We start from the raw sequence: 13719 nt of genomic DNA, 5'->3' as shown, positions 1-13719 counted from the left end.
TTCTGCAAAAAAGTGTTTCTTTAGATTATTCTGGAGCCTATCACCTCTTAACTTCATCCTATGCTTTTTATATATATATATATATTTTAACATTTTAAATAATCTCTTACTTTTTATTATTGTAAACCGACCAGATACTTGTGATGATCGGTATATCAAATTATAAATAAACTTGAAACTTCCTTTCAAATGAAAGAGACATGACTCATGCGCATTTACAACACGTAGGTATTTAAACATCTCTATCATATCTTCCCTCTCCCGCCTTTCCTCCAAAGTATACCGATTGAAATCTTTAAATCTGTCCCCATACGTCTTATGATGAAGACCAGGCACCATTTTAGTAGCCTTCCTCTGGACCAACTCCATCCTTTTTATATTTTTTTGAAGGTGTGGCCTCCAGAATTGTACACAATATTCTAAATGAGGTCTCACCAAAGTCTGGCTGTACCTCTTCCTATGCACCCTAGCAACCTTCTAGCTTTTGCCATCACCTTTTCAACCTGTTTGGCCACCATAAGATCATCACATACAATAACACCCAAGTCCTGATCTTCTGTTGTGCACATAAGCTCTTCACTCCCTAATCTGTACCATTCCCTTGGATTTTTGCAACCCAAATGCTTGACCTTGCATTTCTTAGCATTAATAGAACTGTTAACCAGTGTAATTTAACTTGCTGAGTTCCACTATAAGATGTCTTCCCCTCATTCAATATATGCAAGATCTATACTCAGATGATATGAATGCAATATAAAATTGGTATTGTTTTTAAGTCATACGAGTGTGGCTGAAGGACAAATGAGGATGAACGAAGTGAAGCGCCATCATTTAATCATCTACTCCAGGTTATTCCTTCTCATGAACTCAATGTTTCTTGTGATTGTTTGTTCTCTTTCCTCCTCCACTTCTATAGATCAGGTGCCCAAGAATTTTCCACTCTCTACTCTTAGTCTTGCGTCGGTGGTTAATTTGTTTCGTTAATATTGAAAAAAGTCATCCTGTTGTTACAGCTAGGTTGTTCTTTTTAGAAGATGAATCTTCTGGAGAGGGAATCCTACCGACTGAAGGGCTGTTCAGCACCAAAGGGGAACCAAATTATGACAGTAGCGATGATGACACAAGCTTAGCCAACCAGGACTTCACAGTCATACAGTTGGCCTTAATGATTGGTGTTCCTGTACTGGTGGCATTGGTACTACTTATCCTAATCATCATTTGCCTTGTAAACCATTACAGAAGAGAAAGACCTAAAGAAAAAGGTAAGGTTTCTGGCTGGGGTTGGCACTGTTCCATTGACAAGTCTTTTATTTTTTTTTCAGTTCCAAAATTTAATTAAAAATTTTTAAATATACACTTCATTCTCCTTATTTGCGGGGGTTAGGAGCAGAGCCGGCCTGCGAATATGGAAAAATCGCAAATAACTTTTAGGGCTGACTGACCAACCCCCGCTTCCCTTGTGCCTCCTGGACCTCTCCACACCTTGCCTGGTGGTCTAGCGGTGAAACAGGGTAGTAGTAATCTTCCTACGCGCCTGCCCTGTGCAGAGCCATCAACTAAAATGGCTGCCATGAGTTCCCGTGGTCTCTCAAGACTACAGCTGGAACTCACGGCAGTCATTTTTTGTTGACGGCTCTGCATGGGACAGGCGCGTAGGAAGATCACTCCTGCCTCGCTTTACTGCTAGGCCACCAGGTACAGTGTGGAGAGGTCCGGGAGGCAGGGGTGGGTCAGGGTTTAGAAACGCGCGAATAACCGAAGTTGGGAGTTCTAAACCCGTGAATTTGGAGGGAGAAGTGCACAATAACAAATCCAAACAGGAGAGAATATATGCTTAGTAAATATATGTTCACAAGTACAATCACATCCATAGAATAGGATATTTGAGAAATCACATGAAACAACCCATGTCCCTTATACAGAGAGCGAATCACCCATCAACATCCACACATTCATTCTTTCAACATACACTCATCCGTTATTATCCACATATTCTTGTATGGGTAACCATATCCTATGAAATTTAGCCTTCTTGCCTCCCTGCTCCATAATTGCAGCCCTATATTTCCCTGTCAAGCATACAGAGTTCCACCATGTCTTACTGCTTCAGCACTTTCTGGGAGTGGAGCTAAAGTATTGAACTATTTAACTATGAAAAAGGAGGCTGTATGCAATGTAAATTGCCAGTGCAGTTTTACAGACCGTAGATTGCTTTTCAGCATGAGCCATGGGGTAATAAGATATTACAAATTACTGTATAATCATGACTTGGTGGTGTTTGGAGTGCAACGGAGCCATGACTTCAGATTATATACAGTGGAGAATGAGGCTTAGTGCTTGATAGTGATTTTAAATATTGATCTGGTTGCGTTTAAAATGCCAATATGGATATTTGGGAAGTATTTGAGTGACCTCAGGGCTTTACCCCAAAGACTCTCCAGCATTAGAGCTCCAGTTGTCGCATGAATGGGGAAGAAAGGGTATTAAGTCTCTATTTTCCTTCGTTCTTCGATAGGTTGGTATTCAGGACCCCCAAACCCTTCTCCTCTCCTAAATCCCAGGCCTTCTGCTTAAGTGGCAGAAAAGAAGGGATGAAAAACTCCATCCCATTACATGACATTTTTATTGGTATTTTACTATCCCCACTAATATATTCCTAGAAGGGAATGGATTTTGCATAAATCTCCCAGTATATAGGTCCTTTCATTTCATTGTGCAATATCAAGTTTCAAGTTTATTTACAATTTGATTAATCGCCTATTCCAAATTCTAAGCGATGTACAGATCAGCAAAATACATAGTTAAAATATACATAAAATAAACATACGCATAACTAACAAGGGACTAAGTTTGCAGAACATAATAAAAAAAACCTCATTTACGAACACAATGAAACAATAGGTAAGGCAAGGAAAGAAATACAATCTAAGTAATATAGGAGTCAACAATTAGAGGTTAAGCACAACAGGAAGGGAAAGACAAAACTGAATTGAAGGTTTAAAAATAAACAGAAGAGCAGTAGGCAAATCAATTAAATATTGAATGCATCTTTAAAAAGAAAACTTTTACGTTTGCTCTTAAACTTTTCCAAGTTCTTTTCCTCTCTTACGTAAAGTGGGAGTGGAAAAGAACTTGATTCTGCCATAGAGAAAAATTTGAATCGTCACAACGTCTGTAAAAATGGAACTGTATGAACGAGAGACCCTTCCATTGCGTAATCTTGGGAGAGGCCTACTGGTTAGAGCCAGAGCCTCAACACCCTGAGGTTGTGGGTTCAAATCCTGTGCTGCCTCTTTGGGACTCTGGGCAAGTCACTCAATCCCCCATTGCCCCAGGTATGTTAGATTGTGAGCCCACTGGGACAGAGAAGGAAAATGCTAGGTTATCTGATTATAACCCACTTAGATAACCTTGATGGACGATATATAAATACATCAAATAAATACCGGTACTCAAAGATAAGTGAATTGTACTGTGAGAGGGGGTGAGGAGCATATGCTAGAAAACTAAACTAAACCTTAGGTTTGTATACCGCACCATCTCCATAGTCGTGGAGCTCGGCACGGTTTACAGGAATTGTGGTGAGAAAGGAACTCCAAGGAAGGGCTAGATGAAGATCGGAGGAAAGAAGAATGTTAGAGGGCTAGGATGTCAGATGAGGAGGGAGTGTTAGATTTTTGAGAAAAGCCAGGTTTTCAGATGTTGAAATGCCTTTTAATGAGGGGAAGGATAATTTCGATTTTTGGGTAAGTCTGGTGGTATTAAGATTTGAGAAGTTCCAAGAAAGAGGAATTAATGGAGGAAGGATGCCGTGGAGGATCTTGAAAGTTAGGCAGATGCATTTGAAGTGGACTTTGGAAATTATCGGAAGCCAGTGAAGCTTGAAAAGGAGCGGTGAGATGCGATCGAATTTACTTTTTGCAAAGATAAGCTTGGCCGCGGCATTTTGAATCCGTTGGAGTCTGTGAAGGTTTTTCTTCGTTAGGCTTATGAAGATAGAATTGCAATAGTCCAGTCTGGAGAGGATGATGGATTGGGCGAGAACGACAAAATGTTTTTGATGGAAACAGGATCTTACTTTCCTCAACATGTGTAGGCTGAAATAGCATTTTTTTTACCAGGGAGTTGAGGTGGTCATTGAAGGACAATGTAGAATCAATGATGACGCCCAGGACCTTGCTGGAGAATTCGAGCTGCAGAGTGGAGCCAGAGGACAGTGGGATTGAGGTGGGTAGCTGAACTAATTTTGGGCCAAGTCAAAGTAGTTTTGTCTTGGATTCATTCAATTTCATTTGGACGGTGTGGGCCCAAGATTGGAGGTTCGAGATACAAGAGGATATGTTCTCTGTGAGATTAATGAGGTTCGAGTCGGTCTCGAGAAGGACAAGGATGTCATCAGCATAGGTGTAAATTGTTTCAAGGGGGGATAGATGGAGGAGTTTTAGAGAGGACATATAAATGTAAGTAAGTAAGTAAGTAAGATGATCTTTTCTTTGGAAGCAAACGAGAAGTGGCATACTTTCAAATGCCCAAGCTTTACTCTGAGTAGTTTATCTAGAGTTGAAGTAAAATGATTAGTGATCTGTCTGTTGAATTGTGAAAATAGAATGGGACTATTTAGTCCACCCTGAGTTTAGAAGGGCTGTAGCAGAAAATAAATGTGCTTTAAAATGAAATGAAATTGCTCCAAGTTAAACTAGAAAGAAGTGTTCTATGGAAAGGACAATTAATTCCATGACACTTCATCACTGACAGTTAATTATTTGGATAATTAATCACGCAAAATGTAATAACATGTCACTTATTACCTGTAGAAATAATCAAACACCCAGACATTTAATCCATATTGGCACACAGGGCTATAGCTAATGAAACGAAAAATGGGACACAAAAACAGCAGTTTTTAGTTCTATATGAACATAAGCATAGCCATAGTGAGTCAGACTGCATCCTGCTTCCAATCCAGGCCACAAGTACTTGGCAAAATCCCCCAAAGTAGCAAGATTCCAAACTAACAGAAACATAGACGGCAGATAAGGGCCACGGCCCATCTAGTCTGCCCACCCTAATGACCCTCCCCTACCTTTCTCTGTGAATAGATCCCACGTGACGATCCCATTTGGCCTTAAAATCAGGCACGCTGGTGGCCTCAGTCATCTGAAGTGGAAGGCTATTTCAGTGATCAACCACCCTTTCAGTGAAAAATAATTTCCTGGTGTCACCGTGCAGTTTCCCACCCCTGATTTTCCACGGATACCCTCTTGTTGCCGTGGTTCCAGGAAAAAGTAGTGACTTTTCTTTAGTGGCGTGCAGTCAGGGATTTCAGGGGATTCAGTGAATCAACTACTCTACTCTAAATCAAAACCCCATATGGAAACAGATACCCCCTCTGCAACACTAAAAGGCCTTAATCACACACAAATCACCAATCACACAACATATAACAGCAGGAAAAGAACAAAAAAGAAAAAAGAAGTGGAGAAAATAATAATAATAACAACTTTATTTTTGTATACCGCCATACCCAGGGAGTTCTAGGCGGTTCACCTCAATTAATCAGATTTACAAGATTACAATTAATCAGATTTACAAGCAACGAAGTCGTTGAGGTAAGCATGAAGGGACTGTACAAGTCATTGGAGTTAGCAGGGTGGGAGCGAACAATAAGAAGGAGTAAGAGGAGAGTTCAGATCGTTGGTGGAAGGGCTGAGAGAAGTGGAAGATAGGGAATTAGGGATTCTGTCCATGGAATAAATGAGTTTTGAGTAGTTTTCTGAAGTCGAGGTAGGTGGGGGTCTCTAGCACAATTTTGGCTAGTTCTGCTTCATCTGGCAAAAAACTCCACTTCTTCAAAATAAACACTCCTGCACACCCAACAAAATGTAGAAAAAAAGCACTGCGATAGACTGCAGAGTGATATCAAACAGCACGCTGGACACACAGCCCACAATCGTGATAATGCGGACAAATGAGCACTAGGGCATTACGGTCCAGGATCTTGCAGATAGAAAAAAACAACTTAGCTGCTATTGGCATCCAGGATTTTCTCAGTCCAAAACTTCGCCTCCTGGGCCTTGTAGCCACTGAACCCAATGGGGAACCCTCCGTTTCGCTTCATTCGCTGCGTCATGGGTATCGATTTCACTGCTTCACATATACATTTTCCAGACCCACCATGCTCCTCGGGCTCTCGTTCCTCTTCACAGATCACTAATGGCACTGAAGAAGTGGAGTTTTTTGCCAGATGAAGCAGAACTGAGGCTTTTTCTCCACTTCTTTTTGTTCTTTTCCTGCTGTTAAATGTTGTGTGATTGGTGGTTTGTGTGTGATTAAGGCCTTTTAGTGTTGCAGAGGGGGTATCTGTTTCCATATGGGGTTTTGATTTAGAGTAGAGTAGTTGAGTTTAACTGACCCTGATCCCGAGGTGAAGTGTTTAGTGTGATTCAGTGAATCTCCAGGTCTACAGCCCTGCTTTTTTGGTTGGTTTGTTTATATTTTGCTTGATGTAGTTTGATTTGTTGAGCAGGCAGCCTGCTCAACCAATCAAACTGTATCAAACAAAACAAAACAAAAAAGCGCAGGGCTCTAGGGCAGCTCCATGAAGGCCCTTACAGTACTGATCTGAATTTGATTGGTTGAGCAGCTTCTGCCTGCTCAACCCAAAAAAATTCAGAGCAGTACCCTCAGGGCCTTCAGGAGGTTGGGAGAATCTCCTGAAGGCCCTGACTGCACAAAGTTTTCTTGTGTCTACTTTTTATGGACTTTTCCTCCAAGAACTTGTCCAAATCTTTTTCAAACACAGATTCATTACTGCTTTTACCACATCCTCTGGTGATGAGCTTCACAGCTTAATTATTTATTGAGTGCAAAAACATTTTCTCCTATTTGTTTTAAAAGTATTACCATGTAACTTTCGCCATTGTGACACCACTCATGAGGTTGGGTCTTATTGGTGGAATGAGGCATTATGACATCACAGTGTCAGCTCTGGTTACCAGATACTGAACTCTTCACACTATGAAAATGTCTCAGCCCAACCAAGAAGAGAACGACATGGATATGGTTCAATCAATAATCTGAAACAATGTCAAAACATAGAATTTTGTTTCTGCAAATTGGCACTTAATGAAATAAGATAGCACTCTTTTCAGCTACAGTGGCAAAATAACGCTCAGAATTTAGGAAGTTGGTTGGTTGAGCTGAGAACTTTTCAGCATCCCCTCGTATGTAATAAAAGTGAGCCAAGTATAGGACAATCAAGCTATTGAGACATCACTGATGAGGTTGGCTCTTATTGGTGGAATGAGGCATTGTGACATCACAGTATCAGCTCTGGTTCCCAGATACTGAATTCTTCACACTATGAGGGGGGGCTGAAAATGTCTCAGCACAACCAAGAAGAGAACGACATGGATATGGTTCAATCAATGATCTGAAACAATGTCAAAACATAGAATTTTGTTTCTGCAAATTGGCACTTAATGAAACAAGATAGCACTCTTTTCAGCTACAGTGGCAAAATAACGCTCAGAATTTAGGAAGTTGGATGGTTGGGCTGAGAACTTTTCAGCACTCCCTTGTACATGAGAAAAAAAAAAAAGGTTATCTTCTAGTCTTTCTGAGTATTGCCCAGCTGTCATATGTTGGAGAAATTCAAAAGTGATTGTGACATTTTATTTGATGTTATATCATATATTTGATAAATGTAAGCATCCATAATGGACGCTCATTAAGTGACTAGTGTTTAATGGTCAAAGTGATTGACTTGTTTATAAGTATCAGTGATTAAGTGACACTTTATTAAATTTTGTATGGTTAATTGTCCACGAAATTAACTGTCGGTGATTAACTGTGCTCATTAGTAAGTGTCACATGATTAAATATAACCAAACCCTTGTCATCTCAGAAATACTTGAAGCAGTAGTAGACTGAATGAGCCTTAGGTTTGACCATGAGGAAGGAAATAATCGAATCTATGCTCTCCAGGGAATGTGTACTATTAGAAATCTGATTCGCTCTCCATTTGAACTGAGATCTATGCCATTCATTACGTCTTTGAAATGCAACTCCTAATTACCTTCCAGAGTAAAAAGAACATACTTGTTTTTGCATTTGCAACCTCCGTTTGAGATTAGGTAATAATCATAGCACAGGATAACATTCCTTACAGAGAGAACCGATTGCTCCTATTGTGAGGGAGAATTCACCCACATGCTCACATCTGACTTGATCACCGTGAAGAAGAACCCTGACTCAGGGATTATATAAATTTAAGATACCTAAGGCTTTACCTGGGCATCCTTTATATTTTATCTAATTAAGCCAGTCCTCAGACGAATAAGATCAGGGAAGTTGTTTATAAGGCTGTAAAAGAAATAAATACAGTATTACACCAAGGTTCTGTAAGTATTAGATTTTATAAATACACAAATGTATGGGTTAACAAGGTGCTGGCCACTTAAATAGCTTTATTTGTGTTTGTTTACTGGCACTAATACAGTTATACTTTGGTTGTATGTTGCTATGTAGCCAAAATTTATCCATGTATACAGAAGAGGGTATGGAACGTTCTAGAGAAAGGGCTAGAAGTTATACAGATAACAGTAAAATTCAACCTCTGCCCACGTAGGTTAGGCCACAGAAATAGTAGGCCTAAGTTCATAAAGATACATTTAAGTCAGGGATCTCAAAGTCCCTCCTTGAGGGCCGCAATCCAGTCGGGTTTTCAGGATTTCCCCAATGAATATGCATTGAAAGCAGTGCATGCCCATAGATCTCATGCATATTCATTGGGGAAATCCTGAAAACCCGACTGGATTGCGGCCCTCAAGGAGGGACTTTGAGACCCCTGATTTAAGTCAATCTGTTCAACAGTATGACTTAAGTGGATAAGTCCACTGAATATCCACGTAAATACATATGAATAGCTCATCTATATACCTTTAGGTCGTTGTCGGACTGCTGACTGTGTATATGTTAATAGATAAATATGTGTCCCTGATGTAAAAAAAAGAAGAAAGCAAGAAAAATTAGAAGTAAAACCTTTATTGATTGAAAGAAAATGACAAACTATAATCCTCTTAAGGACATTCTTACATAATAATTTTTAAATCTTTTTGTTACAGATAATCTGGCAGGTGAAAATAACAAAAGGTAAAGTGCATACTGAACTCAGGGAAAAATCTGTATACTTTGCACTCCCATGTGTAAAGCATGTTTTAATCCCCAAATGGCTTTTATAAAAGTGTATGGTCATATATAGGGTTTACCATATGGCTCCAGAAAAAGGAGGACAGATAGGGGCAACCGGGTTTTACTTCCATTGCTTTCAGTGGCAGTAAAACACGGATGTCTCAATCTGTCCTCCTTTTTCTGGAGTCATATGGTAACCCTACATGTAAAAAATAGATGTATTGAAAGAGTGTGTCCTCTTGTTTTTGAACTGCATGTCGGCATTTCTTGAGGTGTACTTTGAGTGGAGATGCGTTATGCATACATATAATACCGTACTCCAGTACATGTGCAAATTTATATCTGCCTCTGATCTACTGTAACTTTGGGCAAAAGGATTTGTGCATTACTGGGATGGCTCTGGGTATCCATTTTATATAGGTCAAATGAATGTTTCCTTTTATCAAATAAACTTAAGAACTTTTCTGGCAATCCACTTAGGCACCCTGTTATAATATGCTTTTACTGGAGAACTCATAAAGGAATGTTTTGACTACAGTCGGCCCTCCGTATCCACGGGGGATTGGTTACAGAATCCCCTGTGGATACCAAATTCCATGGATGCTCAAGTCTCTTAATCCCTTCCCTCTTCCCCCCAACAAGATCTAGCACCTCACAAGTGCTCTCTCAGGTTCCCTGCCCCTGCTGTACCTTTGCAGCAAGTCTTTGGCCCTATGGCAACAGCAGCACAAAGGCTGTCTGCCGCCTGCACCGGGCCTTTCCCTCTAAACTGGCCCGCATCAGAAGGGGCGGACTCAGTGGCGTACCTAGGGGAGGGTGGGGGGGGGCGAGCCGCCCCGGGTACCAGCCCTAAGGGGGTGTTCCCGGCCTTGCCGTTCAGTCCCCCGCCACCCCCGAAGGACCGCTCGCCCCACTGACCTTCCTGCACCACCTGTGAAGCAGCCCGCAGCAGGATCGCGAAGTCAGCGTCAGCATCCCTGCGCTGCTTCCTGCGCCGCGATCCCGCCCCTCCTCTGACGTCAGAGGAGGGGCGGGACCGTGGCGCAGGAAGCAGCGCAGGGATCGCTGACGCTGACTTCGCGATCCTGCTGCGGCTGTTCATAGGTGGTGCGGGGAGGCCAGGGGGGCGAGCGGTCCTTCGGGGTGGGTCGGGGCATCAGGCCTTCAGGGTGGGGCGGGCGGGCAGGCAAGCAGGCTTTCAAGGGGGAGGGGGGTGACAGGCAGGCAGGCAGGCCTTCGGGGGGGGGGGTGCAGGCCTTCAAGGGGTGCAGGCCTTCAAGGGGGGCAGGCAGGCCTTCAGGGGGGTGCAGGCCTTCGGGGGGGGTGTAGGCCTTTGGGGGGGTGCAGACCTTCAAGGGGGTGCAGGCCTTCAAGGGGGGGAACAGGCCTTCAAGGGGGGAAAGGCAGGCAGGCCTTCAAGGGGGGGACAGGCCTACAAGGGGGGGGGGACAGGCCTACAAGGGGGGGACAGGCCTACAAGGGGGGGACAGGCCTTCAAGGGGGGGTGCAGGCCTTCAAGGGGGGTGCAGGCCTTCAAGGGGGAGACAGGCCTTCAAGGGGGGAAAGGCAGGCAGGCAGGCCTTAAAGGGGGGACAGGCCTACAAGGGGGGGACAGGCCTACAAAGGGGTGGGACAGGCCTTCAAGGGGGGGACAGGCCTTCGGGGGGGTGCAGACCTTCAAGGGAGTGCAGGCCTTCGGGGGGGGGGGGTGCAGTCCTTCAAGGGGGTGCAGGCCTTCAAGGGGGGGAAAGGCAGGCAGGCAGGCCTTCAAGGGGGGGACAGGCCTACAAGGGGGGGAGAAGCTACAAGGGGGTGGTACAAGCCTTCAAGTGGGGGACAGGCCTTCGGGGGGGGGGCATACCTTCAAGGGAGTGCAGGCCTTCAAGGGGGTGCAGGCCTTCAAGGGGGGACAGGCCTTCAAGGGGGGAAAGGCAGGCAGGCAGGCCTTCAAGGGGGGGACAGGCCTACAAGGGGGGGGAGAAGCTACAAGGGGGTGGGACAGGCCTTCAAGTGGGGGACAGGCCTTCGGGGGGGTGCAGGCCTTCGGGGGGTGCAGACCTTCAAGGGGGGGGACAGGCAGGCAGGCCTTCAAGGGGGGGACAGGCCTACAAGGGGAAGGGACAGGCCTTCAAGGGGGTGCAGGCCTTCAAGGTGGGACAGGCAGACCTTTAAGGGGGGACAGGCCTTTGGGGGGGGACCATGATTTAGAAGTACACGGAGGGAAGGGGGTGTTCAAAGAGACATGCATATGCCAAACTTTGGGGGGGGGGAAGAAATAATGGGTCTGAAAATAGAGGAGAGAGAGAGAGATGATGGACCATGGGATTTAGGGAGGGAAGGAACAGAAAGGGAGAGAAATTGGACACAAGGGATGGTGTGGAGGAGGGATAGAGATACTGGATAGGAGGGTAATTAGGAAAAGAAACGGAGAGATGGTGGACTCTGGGATGGTGGGGAAGGAGGGAGAGATGCCGGATGAAAGGGTATTTAAGAAAAGGTGGATCTGTGGAGGGAGATGAAAAAAAGGAAAGATACCAGACTTCCTGGGAAGGGAAGGGAAATGGAAAGGGAGGACAGAGTTGGCAGATGGATGGTTAGCATGCAGAAAGAAGGAGACCTTGGCAAGCAAGTTATCAGAAGAAAACCAGAGCCTTGGACCAACAAGATTTGAAATATAACCAGACAACAAAAGGTAGAAAAATTAATTTTATTTTCTGTTTTGTGATTATAACATGTCAGATTTGAAATGTGTATCCTGCCAGAGCTGGTGTTGGACTGCAAACGTGAGCTAGGATTTAACAGAAAGAGGAAAAGTCCTTTTTGTTTCTTTATTTTATTTACACCACAGCGCCAGTGTGGTTAGGAGAAGCCAAAGGGGGTGAAAAAGCTATAAAACCCACCAGGAGTTTTGAAAAAAATCACCCAACTGGGCAGGAAAATCGAATTGAAAAACCAATTCAATAGGGCTGAATCGAATCAAAATTTTTTTTTCCTGTATCTGGCAGCATTAGTTTGCGCTACTGTCTTAGACTTTAGGACCTGGGATTGGGGAGAGATGGCATCCTCAGTACTTTATAATGCAAGTGAAACGAGGATTTGGTCAGACTTTTGAAGGGTCTGCAGAAAAAAAATATTGTATAGGCCGGGGACATGAGACAGCAGGAAATGGGAACTTTTCTTCCTTCTATTTTTGTGAATGGAAAGGCTGAGGATGTCAGAGAGGTCAGTTAAAATATGTGCTTTATAAGAAAATATAATAATGTGTTTTATAAAGTTTATAGCATAGCTGGCCTACCCAGTGAGGTGTTCCTAGTGGTGATGGTGGCAGCGTGTCAATGTGTTGAGAGGAAGAGGTGGTCTTGGAAATTCTGCTGAGCAAACTCCGGGCCCATTTCCACCCCCCAGTTAGTCCACTCCACTCAACTGATTCACACACTGAGTGGGTCTTTGGGTGTTGTTTTGGGATCTCTTCCAGTGGTTTATCTCCTTCTGGTCCAAGGAAGGAAACTTTGTTATCCTTAGCATTGACCTACAGAATATGTTTGTAACAGCGCTGCTTGTGTGGCATTAGGCTATGTAGTGATCGAAAGAAAAAAACAGACCTTTGCACATTTTTGCACTATATGGTGGGTGTATGAGGAGATTCACATTTCCTGCACAGCTAAGTCCATGTGAAGTTACCTTGTGCTGTATTTGACATCTAGCAAGGTCTCTGTTTGAAAGGAAAGATCTAAACTTAAAAATGAAGTGGCCAGAAGTTATGGTAAAAGCAGATAGTGTAGCTGGTTTTAAGAAAGATTTGGACAAATTCCTGGAGGAAAAGTCCATAATCTGTTATTAAGACATGGGGGAAGTGTCTGCTTGCCCTGGATCGGTAGCATGGAATGTTGCTACTCTTTGGGTTTTGACCAGGTATTAGTGTCCTGGATTGGCTACCATGAGAATGGGCTACTGGGCATGATGGACCATTGGTCTGACCCAGTTAGGCTATTCTTATGTTATGTTCTCATCTGTAGGGGCCTTTGTTTTCACTTCTTATTTTAATGTATTTTTTTTTCTGGGAACTTATCAGTGTTTTTTATAATGGGAACAAAAATGGAAGAGAATTAATGTGTGTGGAATGGGGGGTAACTAATTTCTTCAGCTAAATAATTCAATCCACTTCAAACAGACATAGCAGAACTTGTGCACCATTCACACACCCTCCAACCAAAAACGTCAAAAGAAAAAAACTGTTCGACAACCTCCTAGCCATTCGAGCTGCAACACTCGACCCCCAACTCTACAACCAATTGATATCAACCACAGACTGCAAAACCTTCAAAAAGAAATAAAAACCCTTCTATTCAAAAAACACATAAAACCGAACTAACACAATCAGAACTGTCCCAAGCATCACCTGCAACTACTCCATATGTACTTCTAATGTCATGACAATTTAGACATAATTTATGTTATGTTATGTTTGGAATAATGGTTACATATATGAGGTTCAATAAAAGAAAATTTTCACTGCCTGTTTCTATT

The 13719-nt window shown here is 43.2% G+C and overlaps 1 protein-coding gene across 2 annotated transcripts in view; it reads left to right on the top strand.

Annotated features, from left to right (window-relative positions):
- TMEM154 (transmembrane protein 154) overlaps positions 1-13719 on the top strand; it is a 50301-nt gene that overhangs the window by 16459 nt on the left and 20123 nt on the right. The window contains exons 2-3 of one of the 2 annotated variants that reach the window (XM_033955929.1): positions 1032-1262; positions 9126-9153. In XM_033955929.1, the coding sequence (XP_033811820.1) occupies positions 1032-1262; positions 9126-9153 (259 nt within the window). Of the gene's footprint in view, positions 1-1013; positions 1263-9125; positions 9154-13719 lie in introns of both variants that reach the window. The other variant, XM_033947371.1, reaches the window with a different exon arrangement.

The sequence above is a fragment of the Geotrypetes seraphini genome, chromosome 1 (assembly GCF_902459505.1).
Source record: "Geotrypetes seraphini chromosome 1, aGeoSer1.1, whole genome shotgun sequence".
NCBI classification, from domain to species: Eukaryota; Metazoa; Chordata; class Amphibia; order Gymnophiona; family Dermophiidae; genus Geotrypetes; species Geotrypetes seraphini.
The sequence above is the reverse complement of the archived record's forward strand: the minus strand, read 5'-3'. Positions and strand labels throughout refer to the sequence as shown.